The sequence below is a fragment of the Calypte anna genome, chromosome 6 (genome assembly GCF_003957555.1).
Source record: "Calypte anna isolate BGI_N300 chromosome 6, bCalAnn1_v1.p, whole genome shotgun sequence".
Classification (NCBI taxonomy): Eukaryota; Metazoa; Chordata; class Aves; order Apodiformes; family Trochilidae; genus Calypte; species Calypte anna.
In genome coordinates, this window is record NC_044252.1 from 24,005,162 (window position 1) to 24,032,070 (window position 26,909).

The 26,909-nt window shown below is 41.9% G+C and overlaps 1 protein-coding gene across 1 annotated transcript in view; it reads left to right on the forward strand.

The window, feature by feature from the left end:
• The window catches only part of SORCS3 (sortilin related VPS10 domain containing receptor 3), a 290,222-nt gene that overhangs the window by 253,551 nt on the left and 9,762 nt on the right, over positions 1 to 26,909 (forward strand). Inside the window, exons 15-21 of the mRNA XM_030453271.1 lie at positions 5,724 to 5,841; positions 7,925 to 8,058; positions 14,078 to 14,191; positions 15,657 to 15,828; positions 18,756 to 18,942; positions 21,867 to 22,000; positions 25,944 to 26,067. Coding sequence (XP_030309131.1) covers positions 5,724 to 5,841; positions 7,925 to 8,058; positions 14,078 to 14,191; positions 15,657 to 15,828; positions 18,756 to 18,942; positions 21,867 to 22,000; positions 25,944 to 26,067 — 983 coding nt within the window. The remainder of the gene's footprint in view (positions 1 to 5,723; positions 5,842 to 7,924; positions 8,059 to 14,077; positions 14,192 to 15,656; positions 15,829 to 18,755; positions 18,943 to 21,866; positions 22,001 to 25,943; positions 26,068 to 26,909) is intronic.

Here is a 26,909-nt window from a genome sequence, read left to right on the forward strand (position 1 = left end):
GTTTAAATCATGGGGAAGTAGCTCATCTCTCCCCATTCATAAAACCTAGCCCTGCTGGCACTGTTTGCAACTGTTCTATTGCTGGTTATGTGTTTTTGGCCCTAACACCTGCACATAGGAGTTAGCCTTGCTTTCCTGCTACTTTCTTACACACAGATGACTTCAGATCCAGATTTCATAACAGATTTCATAACATTTTTTTTTTATGTGAAATTGTTAGCATTTTCTTTTATTGTCTCAAAAGCTATAAATGTCAACTAGTGATGGAGGTACATTTATGTGCAAAGCCCTTCTGTAAGTGCACAAAGCCAGAATCTCTAGGATAGCTTCACTGTTTTCCCAGGTAATGTAGGAGCAGGGTAGCCTGGCCAGTGGAGAGAAAAATCCAACCTGAATCAAGGCAGTTATGAAAGTAAGAGAACCTTGTATAGGGACATGGTTCTTCCAGATTAGGCTTCATAGACCTTCTTGGGACCTCTTATTAAATAGTGGCCACTACCACTACTTCTGGCACTACCTGTTAGAGGCACAGATGTAAATATAGAGGGATTTTAACTGGAATTAGAAGGCAAGCTTGCTTCACTCTCTCCCTCTCTGTAATCTTACAACAAAAGTGCAGATTCAGGTCAGCTGAAACATTTACTGATTTGAGAAATTTTACTTTTTTTTTTTTTTTTTTTTTTACTTGCTAGCTAGGATATTTCCTCTGCAAGTATTTTTCGTTTAAATAAAAGGGGAGAAAAGCATGATTTGTTTCAGGCTTTCCTAAATGAAACAGTCTATTTATGATGATACTTGAATTAGCTTTTCCTTCAGTATTATCAGTTACAGTATATATATTAATCTCTCTTTCTATATAGTTATCTGTTGATTCATCCATCTACCTGCATGTGTAGCTCATCTCCAAAGGTGCTGTCTATTATGTGTATTTTAATTTTTTCATTTTATTTTTAGATATTCAAAATGCTTAAAAATTAAATAGTCTGTTCTGTATGACCTAGTCTTCTTAAAATTTGACTTCAGAAACCCCCAGGGGAGTTTGTGAGAAGCAAAATAAGGTATCTTTTCCTATCTCTCACCTTGTTGATGTCCAGTGAAAGAAAAATGCTTCAGAAAGGAGGGTACCTTTGATGGTTTGTGTAGTGAAGATGACCTTATCATCGTTTCCTTCCTCTGTATCATCAGTCATCTGTCTCACTGACGGGTACAGCTGAGGACAGGAGGTGTTACCAGAGATTTTGACCATTATCTCCCATTACTTGCAAAGGGTCTAGGCTGACTAGTGAAGATATAAGTGCTCCATCTATATCCAGACCACACCAGCCAAGGACAGTTTCATTGCGTGTTTACTTCATATAATGTCCTGCTGTTTTTACTTCAAAAATTATGTAAGGGGACTTGTTTTAGGGATGAGAAGACACCCCAATTTCCATACGTGAGCAGCTCATCTGAAAATGCCATCAGGGATGGATCCAGGTGGATACAGCTGATGCCTTCCCTGTGAGCAATACAGAGACTGGTATCTGAGAAGATCTATTTCTCATACACTAAGCAGGGACAGAGATTGAATCTAACGACCAGAAGTGGATGAATTGTTATGTTGTGACCCTGTTGACCTGTCAGGAATGAGCAGTATTGAATTACATGAAAAGCACAACTATCAACAGTGCAAGGCATGATAAGGCAAAAGCAATGCAAAAAGGCGATGAGCGCTAGTGGCGCAATGAAGGTAATACAGTGCTCCAAGAGTGACTGACCTCTCTGCAAAGCGTGCTCAGGACTGAGCTGAGCTTGTGTCTCAGGACTCACCTTTTATTGGCCCCCTGGTCCTGCTCATGCGCAGTGGGGGCCCACCCTAATTGGGCACAGGTGGGCTTGACACAAGCTCATGCTCACTCCCTGGCAATTAGTGGCACCTGGTTGCCTCGTTACACTACAGTACATTATGTCCTCTTTTCCCCCATATCATCTTAAATATATTTATTTTAAAAATCCATCTCCCTAATCCGGTAAACAAAAAATGTGAATGAGAAGCAGGCACATGGAAACCAGTGAAGAGAAATGAGATGGTGAGTTCAAAGAAAGGTGAGGACTCATCAGCTGAGTAGGGAAAAATGAACTCCCTCCAGTCTCTTTCTCCAGCTCTTTCCTTGGGACTTGTTTTGTTTCTAAAAGAGAGGCTCACAACCAAGCCTTTCCTTTTCCCAAGGAAAGCTGTTTTAGAGTCCAGTGGAGCCCCACAGATAACACAGCACTCTTTTCCATTCCATACATTTGCTTCCTCTTATAGAAGTCTCAAATGCACATCAGAGACATCTGGAAATGTAACACACCCTTCATCATATTGGTTGGTCAATAAAAAAGTGTCATAGGTGTCTGGGCTGCATTTATTCTTGGTGAGCAGTGCTTACAGGGTGTGTTTGCTTGCTTGCTGCTGCTCTGCATATGAGCAGCTCTTATCTCTGAAGGCTGCACTTCAATAGTTGATCAGGCTTAAGAAGCTTTTTATTAGCAAGGGAAAGGAAAGTTGGTACTTTAGAAATCAGATGACCCAGAACCATCCCTGCCACACAGAGGAAAATATCCTGCTCTGTTCACACTCTTCTAATTACATTTAGTGTTGCATTGTTTCAGTCTAAATTATGGCAATTATATACAAAGGTCTTCTTTGAAATCATTTAATTAAAAAGTATCTAATGCTCTGTGCTTTTGGAATGCTAATATATTGCCTTCCACATAGGAAACCTTGCTTTTCCCATTATCATTATCATGGAGATAATTTCTATGGCAGTGGGTTTTTTTATCTTGGTTCAATAGATTTAAAATGCAAGTGGTTCTGGCAATTTTTGTAGTTTGTACTTTTACTTTCTTGCTGGACTGTTAGATAAGGGTCAGTTTGAGGAACATTTTCCTTGAGATGTGTTAGCTGCTGAAGTGTGGTTTCTTCATGCCCTGTTATCTTCTGGGTTCAGACAAGTGTTTGTGTTTGATTATGTTCTCCCCTCCTATTGCTGTGTTTTCTGTGTAATAAACACTCAGGTCAAATTCTGAACTGCTGTAAATCTCCTGGACTAAATGATTTCTGCCTGGTGAGTTACTGCCTTTGTGCAAATGACATTTCAGTCATGCAGCACATCCAGGACAAACAAGATTCATGGGGGCTGCCCAGCTCTGCAATAACCATGACAAGATGTGCACTCTGTAAGAGCATGTGCTGAAAGCAGTTGTGGCATAAGAGCTGGTGGGATCTCCCTGTACCAAGGGAAAGTGGGGAGGGGAGCTGGAGCCAGAGCTCTTACATGAATACAGCTGCAGAGCTACCTGTGTCAACCCCTTGGAATATTTCCTATTCCTCACTTCTCCTGCCTTCTTCCAACAAGTGTCCTGACACCCCATATGTTTCTGTGGGTTGATTTTGGTCCAGGATGTGTCTTCTGTGTCGAGGAATAGGATTTCCAGTTACTTCTGTAGCTTTGCCTGAATGCAGTGGTGTCTACTATCTATAGTACCCCAAAATTACTACACTAAGGAATGTTTTGAAGAGCCAGCAACCTAATAAATCCATTCCCACGCACAGATCCTTCCACACCTACTCATTTCTGACCTGTGTATGCATTTATAACCAATTCTTGTATTGTATCCTCTCCCCTTTCTGCCAGAATCTTGGAGTTACTTCTGTCCCCAGGCCCTCAGATCTCCCTCACCCTCCTTTCTTTCCCTGATACCCATGAGCTGAGAAAGGTCTAAGTGGGAGAACATGACTGGTTCCTGGATGGCCCCAATTTTATGAAAAGCAGTGTGAGGCAGAGGAGTTTTGGTGGAGGCCACAGTCTACAAGAGTAGTTTGGGCAGTGAGAGGAGAGCAGACCAACAGCCCTGGGTCATTACAGTGTAAATTAAGATGAAGTAGAGTAAAGAATGGCAGCACAGTGGGGACACAGCAGGATCTGGATAGTATTCAGTGTTTGGAAACTCAGTAGTAGTTTTCACTTTTGTTTCCTTTTTGCTTTCTTAGGGAAATTTGTAACTATGTTTACCAATTAAAAACCCAAAACCATTGATTTCATAAGTGGCTTACTTCATAAGTAAATGTGGGTTCATTAAAGATTCGGCATAAGGAAAAAATCATTCTTTATCTACTCTCTAAATCTTGCAATAAGTGATACAGTGACATTTGCTGCTTCATGAATGTCAGAAAAGATTTAGCTTTCAGTTCATACAGAATTTTAAAATTCTGGATCTTGTGTTTTAGATACCTTTATAAGTTCTTTTATATATCAATTTGACATAGCTATGAAGTTGGCCTGTTATAAAGACAAATCAACTAATTGTTGCGGGTGTTTTGTTGTTTATGTGTACTGAGATGTTCCCCCTGCCAATGAGAAGCTGTAGTTTTGTTAATAGCTTTTAAGGTCTGATCACCCTTGTCCTTGTCCTAATCTCCTCCTATCACACACCTCTTTGGAAGTCCAGCTGAAGCTGGTTGAAAAGCTGGTCCTTATGGAGAAAATGACAGCTGGTCAAGGGAATAGGAGGCTGTTACTTGATCAGAAATAGAGCACCCTGCAGAGCTCATGCAATGTTTCTGGATGGATGCAGCTTTTTGTCTGGGTGCCTGGTGTTATTTATTAATTAAACCATGTTTTTGTTATTATTTTTCTTTCTTTAGTGAAGGAGCAAGCTTCCAACATGCATAGTCCCTTAGTATTTACAGTGGTGGTATTTTGGTGATGTGTACCATCAATGCTTATTGTTGCTTTGGTCCTTCCCATCCAGATACTTAAGTATGGGAAATATGGGAACCTTCCTGGCAGGTGAAGGGGTCATATAATTGGGAAAGACTTTAGAGACACCAACTCTGTTGCTGATGTTCTGGCCCAAGATTGGGCTGACGCCTTTGGTACTACTCATTTTTATTCAATTTGTGCTTGAATCTTTTGTCACCCTAGTAGAAACAGATGTGTGCCTCAGTGTTAAATTGCAGTCTGTGTCCTCCCACTATTTGCTGAATGCTGACCCTTCAGCTTCAACTGCTCCTATATACTTCCTTACTCAGGAAATGTTTCATTTTCATCCTGAAAATCTATTTATTGGTCAACTAGGTGAATGCTGCTGATGAGGGGCCCACTAAAAAGAAATGAGAAAAAATACCGATAGCCTTAAAGTGGTGATCAGTTATAATTTCACTCCTACTAGTCACAGTCAGCATTTACCGGGTAGAAAAGAATCTTTCATCTTTACAGGTTGCTTGGCTGCAGTCCACATTTCAGGAATTTCTTTTAGAATTCATTAAGTAGGAAGTCTGTGCAACAGGAAAGTCCAGCAGAAGAGAAACTGCTCAGCTAAGAAAAGCTTGGTTTTGAGACAACCAAACTCATACAGTGATTGGAATAGCACCCTTTACATTTGACACATTACTTTATAGTCTGGTTGTTTATTTTTGTGAATGATACCTAATTGTCTGTATTAGTCTTGGGCCCCATTGTGCTTAGTGCAAGAGAATGGAAGACCTCACATAGGCTGTACAAGGAATCAGGCAGACTAGACAATCCTAGGATGTTACAGGAACAGGGAAAAGTTATTCATGACTGAATAACATTTTCTTGCAACAAACTCCAAGACTGTGTATTGTTTTCTGCAGCTGAGATTCATGAGAAATTATTTGCTTAATGGAAGCACAACTCTGGGTGACCGGTTCTTTCTTTTTCTTCTCCCATGCTCAGGGTTTTTGGGCACTTCAGTCTCCGCTCTGAATGGCAGCTGGTCAAGGTGGACTACAAGTCTATTTTCAGTAGGAGGTGTAATAAGGATGACTACCAAGCCTGGCATCTGCACAATCAGGTATTTCTCTTGTAAAGGGAGGGGATGAGGGTTGCAGGCTCTCTTTTTCACATTCTATGTGTCTAGGTGGGAATGTGTTTGCTTTTTCAGCATTTTCAGCAGAGCATACGGATTTTTTTCATCCATCAAGTTGCAGTTCCAGCCAGTTGATGCTTTACTTCCCCTGAAGCATATGCATGAATAAACATGGGGCCAGTCTTCTCCAAGCATGTTAGGGAGATTGTTCACCAGCTGGATCTTCTTGTCCTTGGTGTTCAGGGCAATGTAAAACCTCACCTTGTGATTGAGTTCTAGGAGACATTGAACTCCTCATAGCTCTGTCAGTGACTCACAGAAATATTTTTTATTCTCTTTGCTTTTCCTACTCAAAAATGAAAATAAAACATTTATTCATCCTTCAAAACTCTGGGGATGCCTTGAATAAAAGACATCAGAAAAACAGAAATTATTTTATTTTATTTTATTTTATTCAAGAATACATCCTTTGCTTTTCATACGCTCTGGCTTATTTTCATGAAAGATATATATATAGATCCTGAAACTATTATAACTGAAGGGAGCTCAGTGCCCTCTGAAGATTACTTGTGGGTTAGTGGCCACCAGTATGATATCCCACCCACTGCAGGGCAGTATGACTAGAGCCAGAACTATTTGCACTGGGATATTCTAAAATTAGATCCATGAATTAGAAATTATCATCAATTCAGCAAAAATTTATCAGGTGACAGAAGCCATAGAGGTGAATAAATGAAAATAATGTAAATGAAAGAAAAGAGAAGGCATGCAATCAGAAAGCCCTCTGGGGAATCACTGCTAATAGGAAAGAGAAGTGTTTCAATTAGGTGTTTTTTTTTCCGTTTGTATCAACTCACCTAAATTTCAAATATTTCTTTTAGATTAGCTACTCCCAAAAGTGCTTTTAAAAACCTTTGTGTTCAAACAGGCCAGTAAAACACACCATCAGAGTTATTTGAGGTCCACCCAGAAAGCCAACCGTGTCCTGGGCTGCATCAAAAGAAGCACAGACAGCTGGGCAAGGGAGGGGATTCTCCTCCTCTGCTCTGCTCTTGTGAGACCCCACCTGGAGTTCTGTGTCCAGTTCTGGAGTCCCCAGTATAAGAAGGACGCAGAGCTCCTTGAACTCTGTCCAGAGAAGAGCCACTGAAATGCTCAGAGGGCTGGAGCACCCCCCCTATGAAGCCAGGCTGAGGAATTTAGGGTTGTTCAGCCTGGAGAAGAAGAGGCTCTGAGGTGACCTTAGAGGAACTTCTCAGTATCTGAAGGGAGCCTACAGGAGAGCTGGGGTAGGGCTTTTTGCATGAGAGTGTAGTGAGGGGACAAGAGGAAATGGTTTAAAACTTAAGAGGGGAGATTTAGGCTTGTCAGTAGGAAAAAACTCATTTCCTGTGAGGGTGGTGAGACACTGGCCCAGGCTGCCTCCTCCCTGGAAGTGTTTAAGGCCAAGTTGGATGGGGCCTTGAGCAACCTGATGTAGTGGAAGGTGTCTCTGCCTGTGCAGGGAGTTTGGAAATAGATGATCTTTAAGGTCCCTTCCAACCCAAGCCATTCTATGATATGATATGATATGGTATGGCATGATATGATTCTATGTTAACAAACCCAGGTCTATCAAGGAAAGAGGAAGGTAGCCAGGACTCCTGGGTTCCACTCCTGCTCTGGAATTCAAGCTTGGGCATTTCTTCCCATAGCAGAATTCATCTGACACATGGAAGTACATCCACAGACTCTTTTCAGGATAATTCTTAGGACTAGATATATTGGTGGGTGCCTGAAGTATGGCATAGTTTGGGTGCCTGTGATGGGTTGGGCACCCAGGCATTCTGGGCACATTTTCATTAGCATCCTTACTCCAAGCTGAACACGCTGCACTCATGAGTCTTTCCAAGGTGGCTTTTGAGTGCAAAAAGCCACAAAAGGAAGATAGACTCTTCACTCCCAACTCTAAGTGCTAATTGCATGTTTTCATTGCTTTTTGTGTACTTTGGCAAAATGTTACATTTAGTGCCCAGCTCCCACTACATCCTCTGTTTTTCTTTTTCCTCTTGGTCCTTGGCTGCTGAAGGGGGAACCTTGTGTCATGGGAGAGAGGAAGATCTATAAAAAACGCAAGCCTGGAGTCCAGTGTTCCCTAACTCGGGACTTTTCCTGGACTGTGGTGTCTGAGCCCTGTGTCTGTGGCCACGGGGACTTTGAGTGGTGAGTATCTGACTCTGGGGACTTGTGCAAGGACTGTTCTTGTAGCATTGGCATTGGCTGAGCTACTGCCCAGACAGAAAATCCTGCAGAGAAACTGGGTCTGATGCAGCTCTGTGGCTATGATCATACCAAATAGCATCGATGTGATCCCTATACCTGTTGTGTGAAGGGGGTGAGGGGGGTGTCAGTGTCCCCTTCTTCTGCTGGAGAGGTTTGCTAAGCTCCATGAGATATCTAAGCCTGGAATTCAAAAGCAGAAAATTGCAAGTACTGACTCACATTTTTTGGTCCATTTTTTTTGTAGAAGTGTGATAGCCAGGACTCTTCCCTGGTCCAAGGCATGTCCCTTCCAGGAGAAAGAGGACATTTCTGTGTCCTTGCTTCCAAGGTCATTGAATGCCTAGGAAGCAAGCTAGCAAAACATGCATGGTTTTAATATTATTCCTTTGAAATCCTGGGAACCATTTGTTGCCTTTTTAGCAATATTTTTATTGATAAATTTCTGACAAGGCTTCTGACTGTACGGCCCACTCTTGTGGTATGTAACTGCTTGTTTTGTGTAAATGTTGGTGTTTCTAACTTAATGGGCCTATAATTTCCAAAGTGCTCTAAGGTCACTTTGAAAACAGTTTTAAAAAAAAAACAGGGAAAAACAAACCTCTGTTTGACAATCACAAATATGTGATGGTGGGAAGCATAAGAGTCAGGATCTGTGCACAAGGGTTTCCTATAGGAAACTGTGCTGGCCAGACTTGAAAGATTTAGGACTGTCAATAGCTGGGATGCTTGAGCTTACATGATCTGAATGTCATCTGAATGGAGTTCAAAATGCCCTGAAAATACGTCAGCTGAGAAAACATTTTCATTTTTATAGTAGGTTTTCAGGATCAGTGTCTGATTCAGTATCAGTGTGATTCCTGAAAGCTTCCTTTGAATCCTTCATGAAGAAGTGTGAGGCATGAAAACTGCACATTTATTTAGACTTAGGCCACCTGAGACTCACTGTCCATTTTAGGAATGTAAACTACAGACCAAAGTACTTTCTTGAATATTGGAGTAATTTGTCTCTGAGAGAGGGATTCAAGGGTATAGAGCTGAGATTTTCATCTCATCTGGATGCATGTTTGATTTGTTTGTAATGTCCAAATTACATCTGACACTCCTTAGCTTGGCTCAGGAGATCTTTCCCCTTTGTTCTCACCATGAGAACCTGCAGGAAGAACAAACTGTCTGGCCCTGCAGTGTCTGCCCTTGGCATTGACATATCCCTCTGGGTTGCTTGAGGAACCAGTTTCCAGAGAGACTTACAAATTTGCCTTTTTTGTGGCTTTTTGCCTCACCAACTTTCTGTTTTCACAGTGAGGCTTGTCTTTTCTAAGCTCTAAGTGGAAAACTGTGGTAGATAAATTGGCCTTAAGTTCTGTCTTGAGAAGGGTCTACAAAAGAATGCACTTTTCCAATCAATTGATGTGTTCCTCTTGTGACCTCTTGAGCTGCTTGGACCCCCACAAGTCTATAGGACCGGATGGGATCCACCCAAGAGTGATGAGGGAGCTGGCAGAAGAGCTTGCCAAGCCTCTCTCTATCATCTACCAACAGTCCTGGCTCACAGGGGACATCCCAGACGATTGGAAGTTGGCGAATGTCACGCCAATCCACAAAAAGGGCCGGAAGGAGGACCCGGGAAACTACAGGCCCGTCAGCCTGACCTCAGTGCCTGGCAGGGTCATGGAACAGATCATCCTCAGTGCAATCACACAGCACCTGCAGGATGGGCAAGGGATCAGACCCAGCCAGCACGGGTTTAGGAAGGGCAGGTCCTGCCTGACCAACCTGATCTCCTTTTATGATCAGGTGACCCATTTGGTGGATGAGGGGAAGGCGGTGGATGTGGTCTACCTGGATTTCAGCAAAGCCTTTGACACCGTCCCCCATAGCATTCTCCTGAAAAAGCTGTCAGCCCACAGCTTGGACAGGAGCACCCTGTGCTGGGTTAGGAACTGGCTGGAGGGCCGGGCCCAGAGAGTGGTCCTGAATGGGGCTGTATCCAGTTGGCGGCCGGTCACTAGTGGTGTCCCCGAGGGATCAGTGTTGGGCCCAGTTCTGTTCAATATCTTTATCGACAACCTAGACGAAGGGATTGAGTCCATCATCAGCAAATTCGCAGATGACACCAAGCTGGGAGGAAGTGTGGACCAACTCGAAGGCAGGAGGGCTCTGCAGAGGGACCTGGACAGACTAGAGAGCTGGGCCGATTCCAACGGGATGAGGTTCAACACAGCCAAGTGCCGGGTCCTGCACTTTGGCCACAACAACCCCATGCAGCGCTACAGGCTGGGCACAGAGTGGCTGGAGAGCAGCCAGGCAGAAAGGGACCTGGGAGTCTGCATCGACAAGAAACTGAACATGAGCCAGCAGTGTGCCCAGGTGGCCAAGAAGGCCAATGGCATCCTGGCCTGTATCAAAAACAGCGTCACCAGCAGGTCCAGGGAGGTGATTCTTCCCCTGTACTCAGCACTGGTTAGGCCACACCTCGAGTACTGTGTCCAGTTCTGGGCCCCTCAGTTTAAGAAGGATGTAGAGGTCCTCGAACAGGTCCAAAGGAGGGCAACCAGGCTGGTGAAGGGACTCGAGCACAGGCCCTATGAGGAGAGGCTGAGAGAGCTGGGGCTGTGCAGCCTGAAGAAGAGGAGGCTCAGGGGAGACCTCATTGCTGTCTACAACTACCTGAAAGGAGGCTGTAGTGAGGTGGGAACTGGACTCTTTTCACAGATGACCTTCAACAAGACAAGAGGACACAGTCTTAAGTTGTGCCAGGGGAGGTTTAGGTTAGATATTAGAAAGAATTTCTTCACGGAGAGGGTGATTAGGCTATGGAATGGACTGCCCGGAGAGGTGGTAGATTCTCCGTCCCTGGAGACATTTAAAAAAAGACTGGATGTGGCACTCAGTGCCATGGTCTAGCAACTGCTCCGGTGGGTCAAGGGTTGGACTAGATGATCTCTGAGGTCCCTTCCAACCCGGCTAATTCTATGATTCTATGATTCTATGATTCCTTGCATGTGCTCAGTATAATTTTTGCTTCATTTTCTCACTGACATGAGAGAATGTCGCTGTTAATCTGCAGAGGAAATGCAGCTAGAGGGCAGCAACCTGGCTATTATTTCAGACTCTGTGCTGCCAACAGAATCATTAATTGGCTTCCAATTACAAAATTATTATAGCTGGTCATGGAGAATCAGAAGAACCAGCTTCTGTTTAAGGGTGAGTTTTGATGCCAGTCTGCATGGCTGAGTGGAACAAAGTGTGATGCTGTCACTTTGAAGAGAAGAGCAGCAGTGCTGGGAATGGGGCCCAAGCTTGATTGTCTTAGAAGTGATTTTCAAAGAGGAAAAGTGGACTCTTCTGCTCTGAGTTGTGACTTCTAAAGGGTAAGACAGATATTTAATCAGTAGCAAGATACAGGTTATTCTAGAGTATTATTCCTCTGTATTTGATTGGATGTCCCTGTGAGAAGGGGAGGTGCTGAAAAGTGCCTTTACTCTCCATTGACTGGAAGAAGGCTCCAGACAGAGGGCTTATGGAGATAAATCCCCATTGTAGGTGTCTGCAATTTAAATGACAGCTCCTATTCCTTCACCTGGGTTTTTTTAAAAGAAAAGATGCTCACTCAGCCTTTTCTGGCTAACTGTTCTTGGCTGGCCTGTCTCTTGTATATGTATTGAGCAGGTCCTGCAGAGAGGGAAAGGAGGAGTGTCAGTGCCTGGGGTTGTGTTGACTGTACTGACCATCAGGTCTCAACAGACAGACACTCTGCTTCCCCAGTAAGTAAATTTGGAGGTCAGCTGTGGTCACTGAGCATCTCATGCTAGTAGGTGTGATAACACCTGCCTCCTGTGCAGACAGGACAAATGACTACAGGAGCCCTTCAGCACAAGCTGGGATCGCTCCCATCAGGTCACAGCTCCCTGATCCCTGTCTGCCTCATGCTGCAGTGCTGTCTGCTGCCTGCTGTTAGATATAAGGCTTATCTAAATTTCAAAGGCATAAACCATGATCCAGGGACACAGTTTTAACAAATCCTCATGAGTGAAGATCAGGGGTGACTCTTGCCAACTCTCACAGTCAAAAGCAAACCCTGGCCTTTTTGTCAGAGGGAAGGGCAGAAAGAACTCAGAAGTGTTATTAAGATGCTCACAGATCTTTCTTTTCCCTCCATCTGATTCTTTATTTACTCTGTCAAGATATCTTTCCTGAGAAAGACAACACAGCAGCTGGACTTGATTATTTTCTTTACTTATGCAAACCCTGGGGCTTATGAGAGGGAAGGTGGGCAGCATGCAAGATTTTAATATACATTTACCAGAAGTTAATGAGCAAGCACAGAACCTTAAGGGCATACAGCAATGTTGTCTTTAATTTTCTTAAATATTTATGCAGCTCTTTTCTTCTCTGGGGCAAAGTACTGCTCCTCCTGAATATTTTTAATTACCAAGGCACTGCCAGGCATTTTTGACTGTGCGGGTTGGATCCACTGAGAATGATTAAATTGAATGTTGAAAGAAAGAGAATTAGGGTATCTCTAAGCCTTTTAAGGTAGCTTGCAGAATTTTTGCCCTCCAAAAAAAGGAACAGTAGCAGACTGGGTCACTGGGGACATAGCACAATTTTGTCTCACCAAAGCTCTTCCTAGAGAGTTTCTGTTGGCATTTCAGACACTGAGTAGGGGAAAGATAAAACTCAGGCTGTCCAAAAGGGCATGAAGAGCTTTCATGGCAGTGACTTCTGTAGTGTCTGTACTTCCACAGAGGTTTAGTTTGTTGGCATTTGTTAATGTACTTCAGGCAAAAATCCAGAATCCCTTTTTATTTGCCCTTTGAATCCAGTCTGCTAGTAAAGCTATGTATAGAAAGCTGACTCAGAGCCTATTAAAACTTATGGAAAGCTTTGGATTAATACTATTGCTTCATGATTTTATTGGCATGCAAAGATAGCTATAAAAAGAAGTCTTGGCTGTGACTGTGTGTGCTTCCACTTTTTGGTGGTCCAGAGAAGCATCAATATCCTGGATTACTTTCCCATGTGACAGAGTATCTTGTAATCCTTAGACTACCAAATTGGCTCTGTTGTTTTTGTGTATTGTTGGAAAAACATCAGCTCTGGCTTTTTTTCAGGGCAGTCATAGCTCTGTCAAAGAACAAGGAGGTCATTAATACACATAAATACACATTCCCTGGCTAGTTCAGGAGGTGCTCTTGGTGTTTTATATTCTTAATTGCTTCATTGGGAAAAATGGGATTAGATCTTGGAATTCCTCTGGTTTGTTCTGAAAAGCGAAGACTGCGAACCAGGAGAACCCAACAATTGAAGTTATTAGAGATTAATAGGAAAATAAATTAATAGTATAATTTTCTTTCTGAATCTCTGCCCATGTGTTGTTTCCAAAAGAAACACATGTCATCCAGTGCTCCACAAGGACAGTAGTTCTGGTGTTGTCAGGTATCACATACCTTGTGTGAACTGTGTACCTGTCTCTCAAGCACTTTTGTGTCTGGGCCAGCCAAATCCACGATGCTATCCAGCAGATAGCCACCAGCATGCATGTGCTTTGGGAAAAAAACTACATCACCTAAATCTCTGAGCTAAATCTAGTGAATGGGTAAAATGATGTGTAGTGGGAGGAGCCATTCTTGCTCCTGAAGCTCAACGAGCTGCTGGTCTCTTCCAGGACTCCAGCCACCACACAGCGCTTCCAGGGTAGAAGTGTAGCGGGAAGAGCCTTTCTTGCTCCAGAGGCTTGACGAGCTGCTGGCCTCTCCATGCCTCGCACCAGAGTGAGCCGAGTGAGCTTCCTCTGTGGGTGTGTGTCCCACCATTATTGGCCCCCTGATCTTGCTCATGCCCAATAGGGGCCTGTCCTAATCAGGCACAGGTGGACTCACACCCACTCACTGGCAATTCGAGGCACCTGGTTTATCTTGTTTCTCTACGATGATGCACTCATGACTTGTCTCCATAGTGACTATGGGTATGAGAGGCATGGCAACAACCAGTGTGTCCCAGCCTTCTGGTTCAGCCCGTCCTCCCTGTCCAAGGATTGCAGCATTGGTCAGAGCTACTTGAACAGCACTGGGTAAGTGAAACTTGCAATCTCTCTGGTTTTCATGACCTTGCAGTAGACAAGAGAACCTGAATGGGTCTTTTTTCTCTGCATCTCACCAGGCTCTATTCAAGTCTCATTCGTGAGGTAATGTTTGCAGCAGCATCTGTATGGAACATTGCCTCATTCCTCAGAGGCAGGGAGAAGCACATTAACATAAGTGACATGTAGCTATTGTATTGCTAGCAACTTATGTATGATCGCTGGAGCCTAGGCTTGGAGCTCCCCTTTACTGCAAAGTTAAAACATGAATCAAGGTGTATCTGAGAGACAGCTAAGCATGCAAAAGGACAGGCTCAAGGTATTTCACATTGTTGTTCATTGAACCTCTTCCTGTCTTAGAGCTCCTATTTATAACAGCTTCTGGGGAGGCTCAAATGAACAATTTTTAGTCTCTCTTTTTTTTTTTTTTTTAAACTCTCTTTGCTATTTTCACTTTGTATATAAAATGCCTTGAGGTTTCAGACAAGCTATATGTACTTGGTTTTACCCAGAAGAGATGTTATGTGTTGGTTTATTAATGCAGTATCACTTTACAAATGCTGTCCTATTGTGAGGGGGATACTCTGAAACTCTGATTGGATTGCCTGGTGCAAAACTGCAAAATTTCTTCCTGGGCAGTGCAGGACTTTTCAGGGCTGCTTCTGAGTTAAGGGTCTTGCATGCTCAATTGTTACAACAGGATTGTTTGGGGCTGGTTTATGCAAATGTCTGATCAAATTTAGGTTTCTGTGAGTCTGGGGTCATTTAATTTCAGGGACTCCATTTCAACTGAAAGGTGGCTATAAATATGGGATGTAATTACACACTCTGGCTGGTGTGACTTCTTGTAACCCTCTTGACACAGAGCAGTAAGAAAATGGTAGGGGTCTGTGTCTTCTTAACAAAACCTTTTTCTTTCCCTGTGAAATGACTGGAAAGGGTTAATCCCCCTGAACACCACCAGAAATTGCCAAGTGTCTTGCTAGTTAGCTAACCTATTCCAAGAAGGGCCAAGAGAAAAAATACATGCCTTGAATCAGTTTAAAATTGGACTGGACAGAGCTCTTGGTACATCACTTCAAGAGGCAGACACAATGTAATAAAAAGCATAATTAAAAGCTGGGATGCAGGGTGCAGTCCTGCAGGCATGGGGAGTTAAGTTAATTCTCTGCCTTTTATCAGTGCAGAGTAATTCACCCCCACAATCTGTGTGTCCATTCTCAGTGATGTTGCTAAGAGTCTCTGGAGAAGTTTGGATTGTGATTTGTTTGATTTTCTCCAATTTAATAAAGAAAATAAATTTCCTCCAATTTAATTTCTCCAATTCTTCTTTTCTGTGAAGAAATTGTTTAGCCTTTGAAAAAGCACATACCTTAATGTGGAGAAACCAAACCAAACCAAACCAAACTTTTCTGCCCAGAGTCTGAGTCCCCTCTGCTTTTGTTACTGTTCCCAGGTACCGCAGGATTGTGTCTAACAACTGCACTGATGGCTTGAGAGAGAAGTACATGGCCAAGGTGGAGAAATGCCCTGGAAAAGCACCTCGGGGACTTCACATCCTCACCACTGATGGAAAACTGGTTACTGAGCAGGGACACAATGCCACTTTCATCATCCTTATGGAAGAGGTTTGTTATCAGGCTCAGCAAACCTTTCACTATGTATAATGTGTCACCAAGGCTTGTTGTTCAATGGAGGGTTGGATAACTAAGGAAAGCACCTGGTATGTATTCAGGCTGACAGGAAGGTTTTTCAAATGATCTTATGCCTCTTCTGGTCTGTGATTTGATGTTCAAGGATATATGTGACTGCACCACAAAAACCTTTGCTCCATTTGCAGATGCAGCATTTCCCTGCTGGCCTTTGACTTCCCATGCAAGGTGTCATTGGATTCTGTCAACCATGATTTTCCCACAATGGCTTGTGTTACAGTGTTAGATCTGTTTTCTGGTTAAACAGAAGGGTCAGCTCACAACCTCACTTTTAACATCTTTGGGTTTCTCCAGAGTGGCAACCAGGAAGTGAGGTGGTGCTGAACCTCAAATATATTTTGTCACCTGCTCTGTCCTACACACTTCATTTTGGTACAGTACCTGGAGACAGCTAGAAGCCAGATATGTCATGGTCACAAGCATAAGAATAATGACACTAGGACAGACTAGTTGCCTGTCTTCTAATTACCTTGCCTCTAACAATAACAACAGCAGGTCTCTAGGGAAATCAAAGCAGAAACAGTTCAAGCCCAGTGTCCCTTCCCCTGCCAGTCTCCAGAGCAGCCTCCATTGGCAGCTGAGACCTTTGAGAATATAAGAAGCTGTTGAAAGTTTGAGCATACTGCCACAGAGAAGTTTTTTCTCATGATGCCTTACTAGTTTGTTTTTTAAATGCTCACATATTTTAATTAAAATTCTTATATGGTAACTAAATGTTTCATTGGGGAAACACTAATCTGACAGGGCCTTTTTACACATTTCCTCAGATGTTCATGCATGCTCTGCTTTTATACAAAGGGGAATTCTTGTCTACCTGGCTGATTCTTTTGTATTCTGCAGTCTTAACATGGTAAGACGATTTCTATAGACACTGTGAGTGGGAGTGCAGAAAAGAACAGACGTAATCTAAAAATTAGGGATCTAGTAGAAGTTTATTAAGGAGCTCAAGCAGAACTGCTGCACACAAAGAATGATAAACAGATGGGTAATAAGGCAGCAGACAAGGTAGCTGAAGAGTGGAGTCTTTACAAGACTTCAGAGATTGAAGAGGCAGCTGAATAAATATGGGAGGGTGTTCACTCTTTGTCCTTTGTTGAAAAACAAGGTTAGTTAGAAAAACATTTTATTGATAAATTTTTTCTAAGGGAAGAGGATTTTCAAGAACATGTCATTGTGGGGGAACAGCTTATTCCATTGAGACTTGTGTGTTGAGCTTTTTTCTAAAAATAATAGGCATTTTAAGAGGAAAAAGAAAAGAAAAGAACAAGATTTTTGGCGAAAGAATTCAAGTCTTTCAGTGTGAACAAATGAGACAAATGAACTGTCATAAATAAATAAATTGCATTAACTATCATAACTTCCTTGATAGTTGGAAGAAATAATTTCTGTAGAAGTCTTTAGTATTAAATACCTCTCTGTCTTATAGATTTATTCCTGCCTCCCTCCACCTTCTCTAGTCAGTGTGTTTCCTGGTGGGTTATTTTGCACCTATGTCTACGCTCACTTTCCGAAACAAAAAGCAGTCTGACAAGCTCTCCTATGCACATATCTGTGTGGTTTCCATTCAGCCTTCTTACTGTTTCAGATTAACCCTGATCAGCAACTTTGTGATTGGTTCCTTTCTACCTTCTCATACACAACCCCAATAAATTGGTGTGGCTGATCTTGGTGCTTTCCAGTGGTAAAATAAGATTTTCTCGTAGTTAATGTAAAAATAAATTTCTCAGAATTTACAGACCTAGATTTAGCTTTAGCAGTATCATTCACAGTGGTAATTCAGACTATGTGAGTGCAATGACAATAGACAAAGAAATGCAGAATGATTGATGATTTTGCTGGTTTTAGAAATACGGGACTACTGTGATTTGGACGGTATCTTTGTTATCTTCTTCACCTATACTGAATACAATGGAGACTTTTCATGAAAGGAAATTACCTAGGCCAATACATCATATATATATGCAGAAATCTTCTGAGATTTAATCTGAGGAGTAGTTTTATTTCAGTTTAATGAAATCACTGCAGTGGGCTTTAGCTCTATTTAAATTAGCCTTGTATTGTGTTACTTTTAGGCAACTGGGGACAAGTGTAAAGTAAGGCTTCAAGAAACTGAATTAACAGACACTTCTGGAGTTAAACTACAGTGGTTTAAAGCATGATTTAAATTAAAACAGTGCAGCTGCTGCCTCTAGACAATACCTGCAGTGCTGGAATCTCTTGTCTGTTGTTCCCTCCATCATTTAATAGCTATCATTGACAGTAATCCTAGAAGGGATTTTCTTGTCATCTACTTCATTCTCCTGTGTATCTAGGTCCTATCTCTGTGTTGACTGACATGAGGCAAAAGTCCCTGATGTTCCCATGTGCATTTAGAAATTTCTTTCGAATTACCATCCAGTTTACCATCAGTGTGTTGCTTCCCATCTCAGTGCCACTGATGGAGGTACTTCTGAGACACCACCCTCCCAACAAAAAGCTGTGCAAAGCCCTGGCCATTCAGTGACACAGAATCCTCATTCATGTATAGCATTTGATGATTCAAATATGGTCTGCTTAATATATGCATGTCTGGCACTCTACCCTCCCAAAATCTCTAAACCCAAGAATAGTGGTTAACATCTCTTTACAGGTGTGTTTGGCTATTCTAAGCATTGTTTGTGTATAATTAGCTGGTGTTGATCTAAGTCTGATCCATTTGTAGACTGATAGAACAAGGGTAGGCTTTTTTGATAAAGTTACAAATTTGTGTCCATGTTAATGAAATGAAGCTGTGAAATGGAATGGAGGGTAATATAAATCACTCTTATCAGCCCAGTTTCCTAATACAACCTTCTCTGTTGCAGGGAGATTTGCAGAGGACAAACATTCAGCTTGATTTTGGAGATGGCATTGCAGTATCCTATGCTAATTTCAGCCCTGTTGAGGATGGCATTCGGCATGTGTATAAGAGTGCTGGAATCTTTCAGGTGACAGCATATGCAGAGAACAGCCTGGGCTCTGACACTGCTGTCCTCTTCCTTCATGTGGTCTGTAAGTAATTCCAGCTGCTGGATTCCTTGGGTGGAAAACCTAACCTCACATAAAATCCCTGCAACTTTAGTGGGGCCTAAGAATACATGCAGACACACCTACCTATGCAGTTTGTTCTCTTCCAAAGGCTTGGACTTCTAGACATTCTGCTGTCTTAAGTAAATTTTATTGAATGAAGATGAAGGGAAGCTTCTTTTAAAACAAGTGTATTTGCAGTCCTCTCAGGTACAGAAAAAAGTTTGAAAATATTTCTCAAATTTTCTGAAAGCATCAGAGACATGACACAAAGTCAAAATGTGTGTTTCCACTGTACTTCTAAATCCAAGCTGAGATTAACCTACTAAACTTTGAGTCAGTTATTCAGAATTTGGGAGATTACAGTGCTTATTTAATAAAACAAAACCAAAAGCTGAGTATATTTTCTGGGATATGAATGCATTGACAACTGGTGTGTTACTTTTCATATTTTATGTTCTTGATGTGCATCCCTGACTTTTCCCTCCTGTTTGGTTGATCAGTATCTCTCCACTTAGCAAATGAGCAGACTCAAATATAGAGACAGTCTCCAGATGGCTTTCTCAAAGCCACGGGAGTGAGCAGGAGACTTTGAACACAGAATGAGACCAGGAAGATCCCAGTTCTTTGTCCTGCTCTCAGGACATAGATCTCCTGAGCAAAGAACTCCATCTATGTTCTGATGTACCTCAGTGGTTTTACCCCAGTGGTGTTCACACACATGGCTATCTTTCCCATTAGCCTGTCAGAACATCATCTAGCCTGTTTATCTTTTACATGAGCTTTTCTTCTGGAAGGTAGCACATCAGAATTTTTCAAAGCTCAATAACTTTTTTCTTCTTTTTAATTTCAAGCTCCCTGTGTGGAGGAATAAATGTTCCTTGAAGCTTTTATTATGCTCATAATTCCCTCAAAGTCAATCATGGCTGCATTTAACAACCTGTTATTAGAGCATTAAATGTTTTTTTCTTCACCTTGGGCCATTAGCTGACAAAAGTGATGGTTACCTCATAATAACAGACAGTTTTGTATGGATTACCTGACTTTTCTTGTAGGAACTGCTTTTGCATGGTGAGGATTTTAGAGCAGAATGCAGCAAAGGTGCAGTTGCTTGGCCTGGTTCTACTACTTTATCCTCTTTCTCCTCAGCCTCTCAGATCAGATCTCTGCTCTGAATTTTATAGCATTCTTAGGAGGCCAGCTTATTATCATGATCTCTAGGGAAATAGTTTCAAGCATTTACATTCATACTAATACTGAAATAAGATACCTCAACACTTGACTTTTCATATATTTGGATGTACCAGTCAGTAAGAAGGTTTGACCTTGAAGTTCAAATGTAGAAAAAAAAATGCCTGCTATATAAATCACCCTTATTATACCATCTGTCTGGTGCTGGAATTTTGTTCTGAAAAAAAAGGAGAAAGATCCTTGGCTTCAAGCAACAGTACTTTTCTACTCTGCAGCTTTAGCAGTGGTCAGTCAACTTTTCACCTTTCTAAACTCTGCTGTCAAGCATCCCTTCATTTTTATGTAACTGAAGATACTGGTGCTTTTCCTCTTACATGCTTTGGCACAAAATATTTGTGGGAACCTGCTATTCTGCTGTTCTTGGGAACCCTGACTATTTGCTGAGGGCAGATTAAAGGAGGAATAAACCCCCAAACAGATTCTTAGGAGCCAAAAGCAAGAGTAGTGTCCCTTTGTGCCTGGAGTTGTATGATCTGGTATTTAAAGAACAGGTTTTGCTCTCCAAAATCCTTGCAACCCAAGCGGGTGGAGAAGTGATTAATGTCCCCATTTCGTACTTGAAAAGCTGAGAGGTAACACAAGAAAATAGTTTCAGATAAAATCAGCAAAACTTCTACTTTCCAGAATTAATGTCATTAAAAAAACAAGCCATAATGAAAAAAAAAAAACCAAACCTAAACAAACTGTAAACATCTCACTTCTTTCTTATTTCATCCTTTCCTTCTCACAGATACAGTCTGTCAGTTTTCTGTGATTTAAATAGTACCCTCCAGAAGAAATTTGGTACCAGCTGAAATTAAGTACCAGTAAGAACAAAATATTAAACAAGAAGGAAAACAATGGAGATAATAAAACTTAAACTAAGCAACAAAACCTCAGTATTTTTTGCACATGTTTTTATCTGGAGAAAAGCTGGTTTCTTAATTCTGAGCTTCATGCACTGGACTCATTCTAGACATTTACATTTATTCAACACAAATTTGCACTGATACACTGTTATTTTTCCAGATTTTCAAAAACAAGTTCTTCTGGTTGCTGAATGCTTTGATGTGCCAATGCACAAGTAGTTCCTGCCTTTTTGCTAATGGCAACTGACTCCCCAGAGGCTTCTGAAGGTCAGCCCAAAGTCAAAAATATATAAAATATTTCCAAATTCATGAAATTTCTTTTGGATGTCTTCTAAAGAACTGCCAGGGAGTATATCGTCAAGTCATAAATGCCTAATATATAATCATATTTAAATCATTTTGGTGCTGGATATATTTTTAAAAAATACCTTTTTCTCATGTCCTGTCCCTCAGTCTTTCAATAGCAGCTTGCCCTATCCAGTACAAAGCTAGCTTATTGTTCTTCCTCAAACTGCATTAAAAAAATTCTTCTAAACACAGTGTTGACACTGTCTGAAATTAGCAATTAGGAAAATGTGCATTTCTGGCTCCCCTTGAATTAAGAGTGAGGAAAAAAATATGAGTCTATTTCTTAATCTTGTATCTTTTCTTTTGCCTATTGACTGCTGTAATAGTCCTGTACTGCTGTAATAGAATCTCACTGCTGACATGAGACACTTGATTTATTTAAAGGAAAGATCCTTGCTGTTCTCAGCTGTGCAGGGAGGATTTAACTCAAAGCATCTGATAATGAACTCTCTCTTCCCACAGGTCCAGTGGAGCATGTCTATTTGAGTGTCCCTTTTGTTGCCATCAGAAATAAGGATGTCAACATCACTGCAGTAGTTTGGCCCATCCAGGCAGGCACCCTTACCTACTTCTGGTGGTTTGGTAACAGCACCAAGGTATAGCTGCCCTTTGGTTCTTTTTTATTTCCTTAGCTTGTTGCAGCAGACAGGGAACTCCCTCAGTACTGATAAAAAATTTGTGCCTATGCTTGTTTTATGTTTTCACTTTTTCTTTATCTAAAGAGGGTCATCATTAGCTGAAGTTCAACCTTTGTGATTTTATTTCTTCCTCTCTTGTGTTGTTCTTCTAAGTTATTGCTTTTTAAGATCTGGTTGTTATCAGCACTACCGAACTTTGAAGACCACTGTTATTGCCAGCATTCACTTGCAACTTAGCTGAATTATTTACCACTATACATGGGATAACACTGGCTTTCAGCCCAGTGTTTAAAAATTGCTGGTATTAAGTAACCACAGAGTTTTCTATTATGTTCAAGTATACAGCATGTAATGCTGGATTCCAGCACAATACTTTAAAGCTTTTGGTGTTCAAATAACCAGTTGTATCTAGAATTTTAAGCTAGACTCTCAATGAATTGTTTGTCTGTCCATAACCACTGTTCATAGTCTTAGATATGTTAGAGACAGAGATGAGATTTCTTTCTAGTGAATTTTCAAATGCTTGGCAAAAAAATATTATAAAGAGGGTTTTACCAATAATTCAAGTAAGTGAAACTACAAGTTGATGTCATGCTTTCAAACAGAGAGAGAAGGATTGCTTAGTAGCTACTTTTTATTGCAGGCTTTATGAGTGAGACAGCTGACACCCAGGCACTAGGCTCCAGTTGTGAAATGTACAGCAATTTTAATGATAATTTAGCAATGTAAGATCCTGTAAGTTACAATATCAGTTTTAAGTCACATCATTGTCTGCATTTTTGAATCACAATTGCAGGTGGGATCACAGGATGAAAAAACCCAGGGTTTTTACATGAAATATGGAACACAAGATTAAAAATAGCAGGCATGCAAGTGTTTTATTTCTTTTTGACAAAGCTGTTTGTGTTTTAAACTCTTACCCTATCTACCAACAGTTGCAGGAGAAAAAAAACAATCAAACAAAAAAACCCACTAAGTGCTGTGTCTAATGGGATTTTTACATCAAGTTAGGAAGCTTGCTGTAAGAACTCACCTTCTTTTGTGGAAACGTAACTGAGGCAGTGGAAGAACTCAGGAATGAAACCCACTTACTATAACTTGGCAAACTGCTGTGCCCTAGCTGGGCTTTAGCAGCCTCCTACATACATACATACATCAGGTCCATGACAAGTAGCAGGCAATTTCACATAGTTTATGCTGCAGAGAAAGAGGTGGATGCACAATCACATTACAGTTCAGATGTTTTTGGTTCAGTGCTCACACAGCCATTAAAATACACCTGAGATCATCCAGGTGCTGGTAACTTGATCATCTGCTTAAGCCCTCCTGTATACCCAGTTGTACTGCCATTGCTTTTGTCCTTAGGATAGAAGTTAGAAGTGAATAGAGCCTTAAAACAGATATTTTGAAATAGAAAGTAATCTTGAAAAGGTAGAGCAAAGCAGTGGTGTTTGCTAAAGATGTTCATGCAGCTCTCACAGTGCTTGCATCTGGGTTATTATTTTCTGTTGCCTGTTTTATCTTCTAGATTAAATTTCAGTCCCATAGGCAGCAGAATACAGATACAGATGTGTTTGGGGTAGGGACTTTGGACACAGCTGTATAGGGAGCAGCTGATTATCGTCATGGAGTGATTGCACATGTTGTTGGAATATATTGAGATGTGACTTAGTAAAGATGGTGCCACTTACCTGCAGCCAATCAAAGACCCAGAGCATTCATTCCTTGCAAAGCATTATGTCCAGCCACCTCATGAGATATACTTCAGTTTTAACTCTGCAAAGGATATAGACACAGCAGTAGAAGCCACTTTTTTTTTTTATTCAACTCAACATCTGCATCACATCAAAATTCCTTCTGGGATGTTTAATGTACATGTCAGATCCTTCTCTCTGCCCACTCTTGGGCTTTTAGTACAGGTGGTAGATGGGGACACTGACTTGTGTGTGAAGTACAGGATGGGGTGTGTAATATGGTGCATAGTGGCTGACATTGTTAGCAGATACATTCTGGTTCCATGCTGAGGGATTGCAGCAGCTTCTCCTTTCCAGCCTGTAGGCATTGCAGGTAGTACCAGGGGTGTCCTGTGTCACAGAGCAGTCTCACTGAGGTACTCTCCGTGCTGCTGACCAGGAAAATGTTGTCTCAGACTCAAGTGACCTGGTTGATGTTCTGCTGCCCTCCCCACCCTGCTGGAGCCTTTGTACTGAATTTCTGCTGTGCTGATTTTTTGCAATATACCCAAAGGCCAATTTCTTGGATTATCACAGGTCCAGTTTAATAAATGTGTGCAGCTGTCTAATAGGTTTGAGCAAATGAACCTTAAACTACTTGATTTAATTTAGAGTTAGTTTCCAGGTCTTGGTGCTTAAATTAAAATTAAAGAGTTGGCTGGAAACTTTATGATGGAGGTGAAATCATCCAACATAATAGAATGTCCAGCATATACACATACAAAAAGAAAAAAAAAGTAATTTTGGAGGCCAGATTGGTTCCTCTTATCTTCCTGTGCACAGAATCATAACCTGTAACCTCCAAGAGGATTGCTAATATCATGCAGTTTGATAGAGGCCCTTTCTGCTTGTCCAGAATGTGTGCATGTCTAATGATATGGTAGCTGGGCCTCCAGCGCTAGCACAGGCTGGAACTTTTGCTCACTTGCTCTGTGAGTCTCCTTTGATGGAATATACTTTATTTTTTTTCCCAAATGCTTTTTCAGTTCATGGATGAGGTGGTAGAAGGAAGATGGCCATTCTGCATGGAGGGAAATGCATTTTCCAGCCTGGTGCATGCCAGTGGTAATTTTGATTTGGCTATGAAAATAGCATGTACAGCCACTGTTGTGAACTACAAGCAAATTGGCAGTCAGATGGGATTAACTGTGGGAGATGGAAGATGAATTTTGGGGGGCTTTCCTCTGTAAATGAACTGGCAGCAAAAGCAAATGGTGTACTGGGTTTATCTGTGCTCTTAGACCTCTAAGTGCTTTTGCAATGGAAGGTAGTATCACTATTTCAATTTTAATGGTTTAATCTAAACCAAGAGATTTGTCTACAGATCAATGGCACTGCGAGGGCTATACCTTTGATTTTCAATATGCAAATCTCTTTTCCTGAAAATGGTGTAGTTTTCTCATCTAGATGTGTATCAGTGTGAGAGATTCCTGTACAAAGAGGAGAGCTGTGGTACTGTCAAAGATACCTTTGGTTTAGAATGTGCAGATAAAGCCAGCTTTCTCTGCCACGGCTCTGAGGTGGCTAAATGCAGGTCAGCTTTCCTCTGGAAACCACTCAGCCCCATTCAGACAGCAGGCTCAGCTGGTATTATGCCATGCTTTCAGCCTTTTTAGCATGGGTTGCCAGCTTATGGTGGGAGCTGGCTTATAGGCTTGCAGTGTGGACAGGGCAATGCTGGATGTCCTCATTCTGTCCTGAGCAGGGCTGCAGTGAGATGGATTTGTGTTTGAAACAGCAAGAGCTGGTCCTGAAACTGAACAATATGGATTGTTTGAAGAGGCACCTGCATTTTGGGTTTATATTCAAATGCTGGCTTGAGCTGGACTCTGTGTTTTGCAGAGCTGATGCAGAGCTGTGTGCATGCCTGTGTACAGCACTGCATCCTCCAGTGATAGTTTTGACTGTGCCCTACTGAGGTATCCATAGCATAATTGGCTGAAATTCAGTGAATTAAGTAAACATTTACTTAAGTGAAAGAAAAATTCACCAGAGTGGCACTTCTCACTGAGTGGCGTTTGGGCAACATTTGCAGGATATACAAGCTTGAAGTACCATTCCTGTATAATGGAGGAAGGATGTCAAGGTGGATTGGTCAGGTGCATGTTGTGATCCTGAGTTAGTCTCATCCTGATTTTGAAATTTCCCTCTGTGTTTACCTCTTGCAGCCCCTCATCACCTTGGAGAGCAGCATCTCATACGTCTTTGCCATGGAGGGGATGAACACTGTCACTGTGCAGGTTTCTGCAGGCAACACCCTCATCCAAGACACCAAGGAGATCGCAGTGCATGGTACCTTTGGCCTCTTGCAGTCAGATCTTGGGGGGTATCTAGAAGTGAAGAACAGTCACTGCTAAACCAAAATGAACTCCCTTGTGCCTGGACAAACTTCTGACTATCCAATGCAAAGTAGCTCAGATGTTCATGATAACAAAGAGCAGTGAATTAGATGGGGCAGCTGTCCAGAGTTGTAAGCTCAGTGCTGTAGGAAGCTTTGCTGACTGATGTCTGTGTACCCTGGCTGGGAACTCCCTAAAGAAAAAAATCTCTTAGAAATGTAGCCAGACTGCCTTCTTAGCTGTGGGAAGATAGTGCATCATTCAGGTGACATGAATACAGCTGGTGTTTCTCTTTATACTGTGACTATATAAAGTAGGAGGGGTCTGAAAAACAGGGGACAGAAGTGACTTTGTTGTTAACTCTGCTAACTTTCCATGCCAGAGCTGGAGGTCTGAGTGTGCCCACTGGACTTCCCTGGGGGTAACATTTGGTTTGTGGTTGCCAGGTCTGCATGGACAAATCACATTTGGCAAACCACAGAACTTACCCAGTTCTGGGACTCTTAAAGGCTGAGTGGAAAGGTTCTCTCAGCAGTTTTAGCCAGAACTTTGAGATTTCTCTGGCAACAGATTTTTACATGGGGCTACTCTTCATTTCCCTTATCCAGTTACTGGCAACCAGCATTTGCAAGTGTAATCTTGCATCTGGGAAAGAACAACCCAGGTACCATTATAGGCTGGGGACTGAGCTGTTGGAAAGCAGCAGAAGTGAAAGGGACCTGGGGGTGCTGGTGGATGGAAGGATGACCATGAGCCAGCAATGTGTCCTTGTGACCAAGAAGGCCAATGGCATCC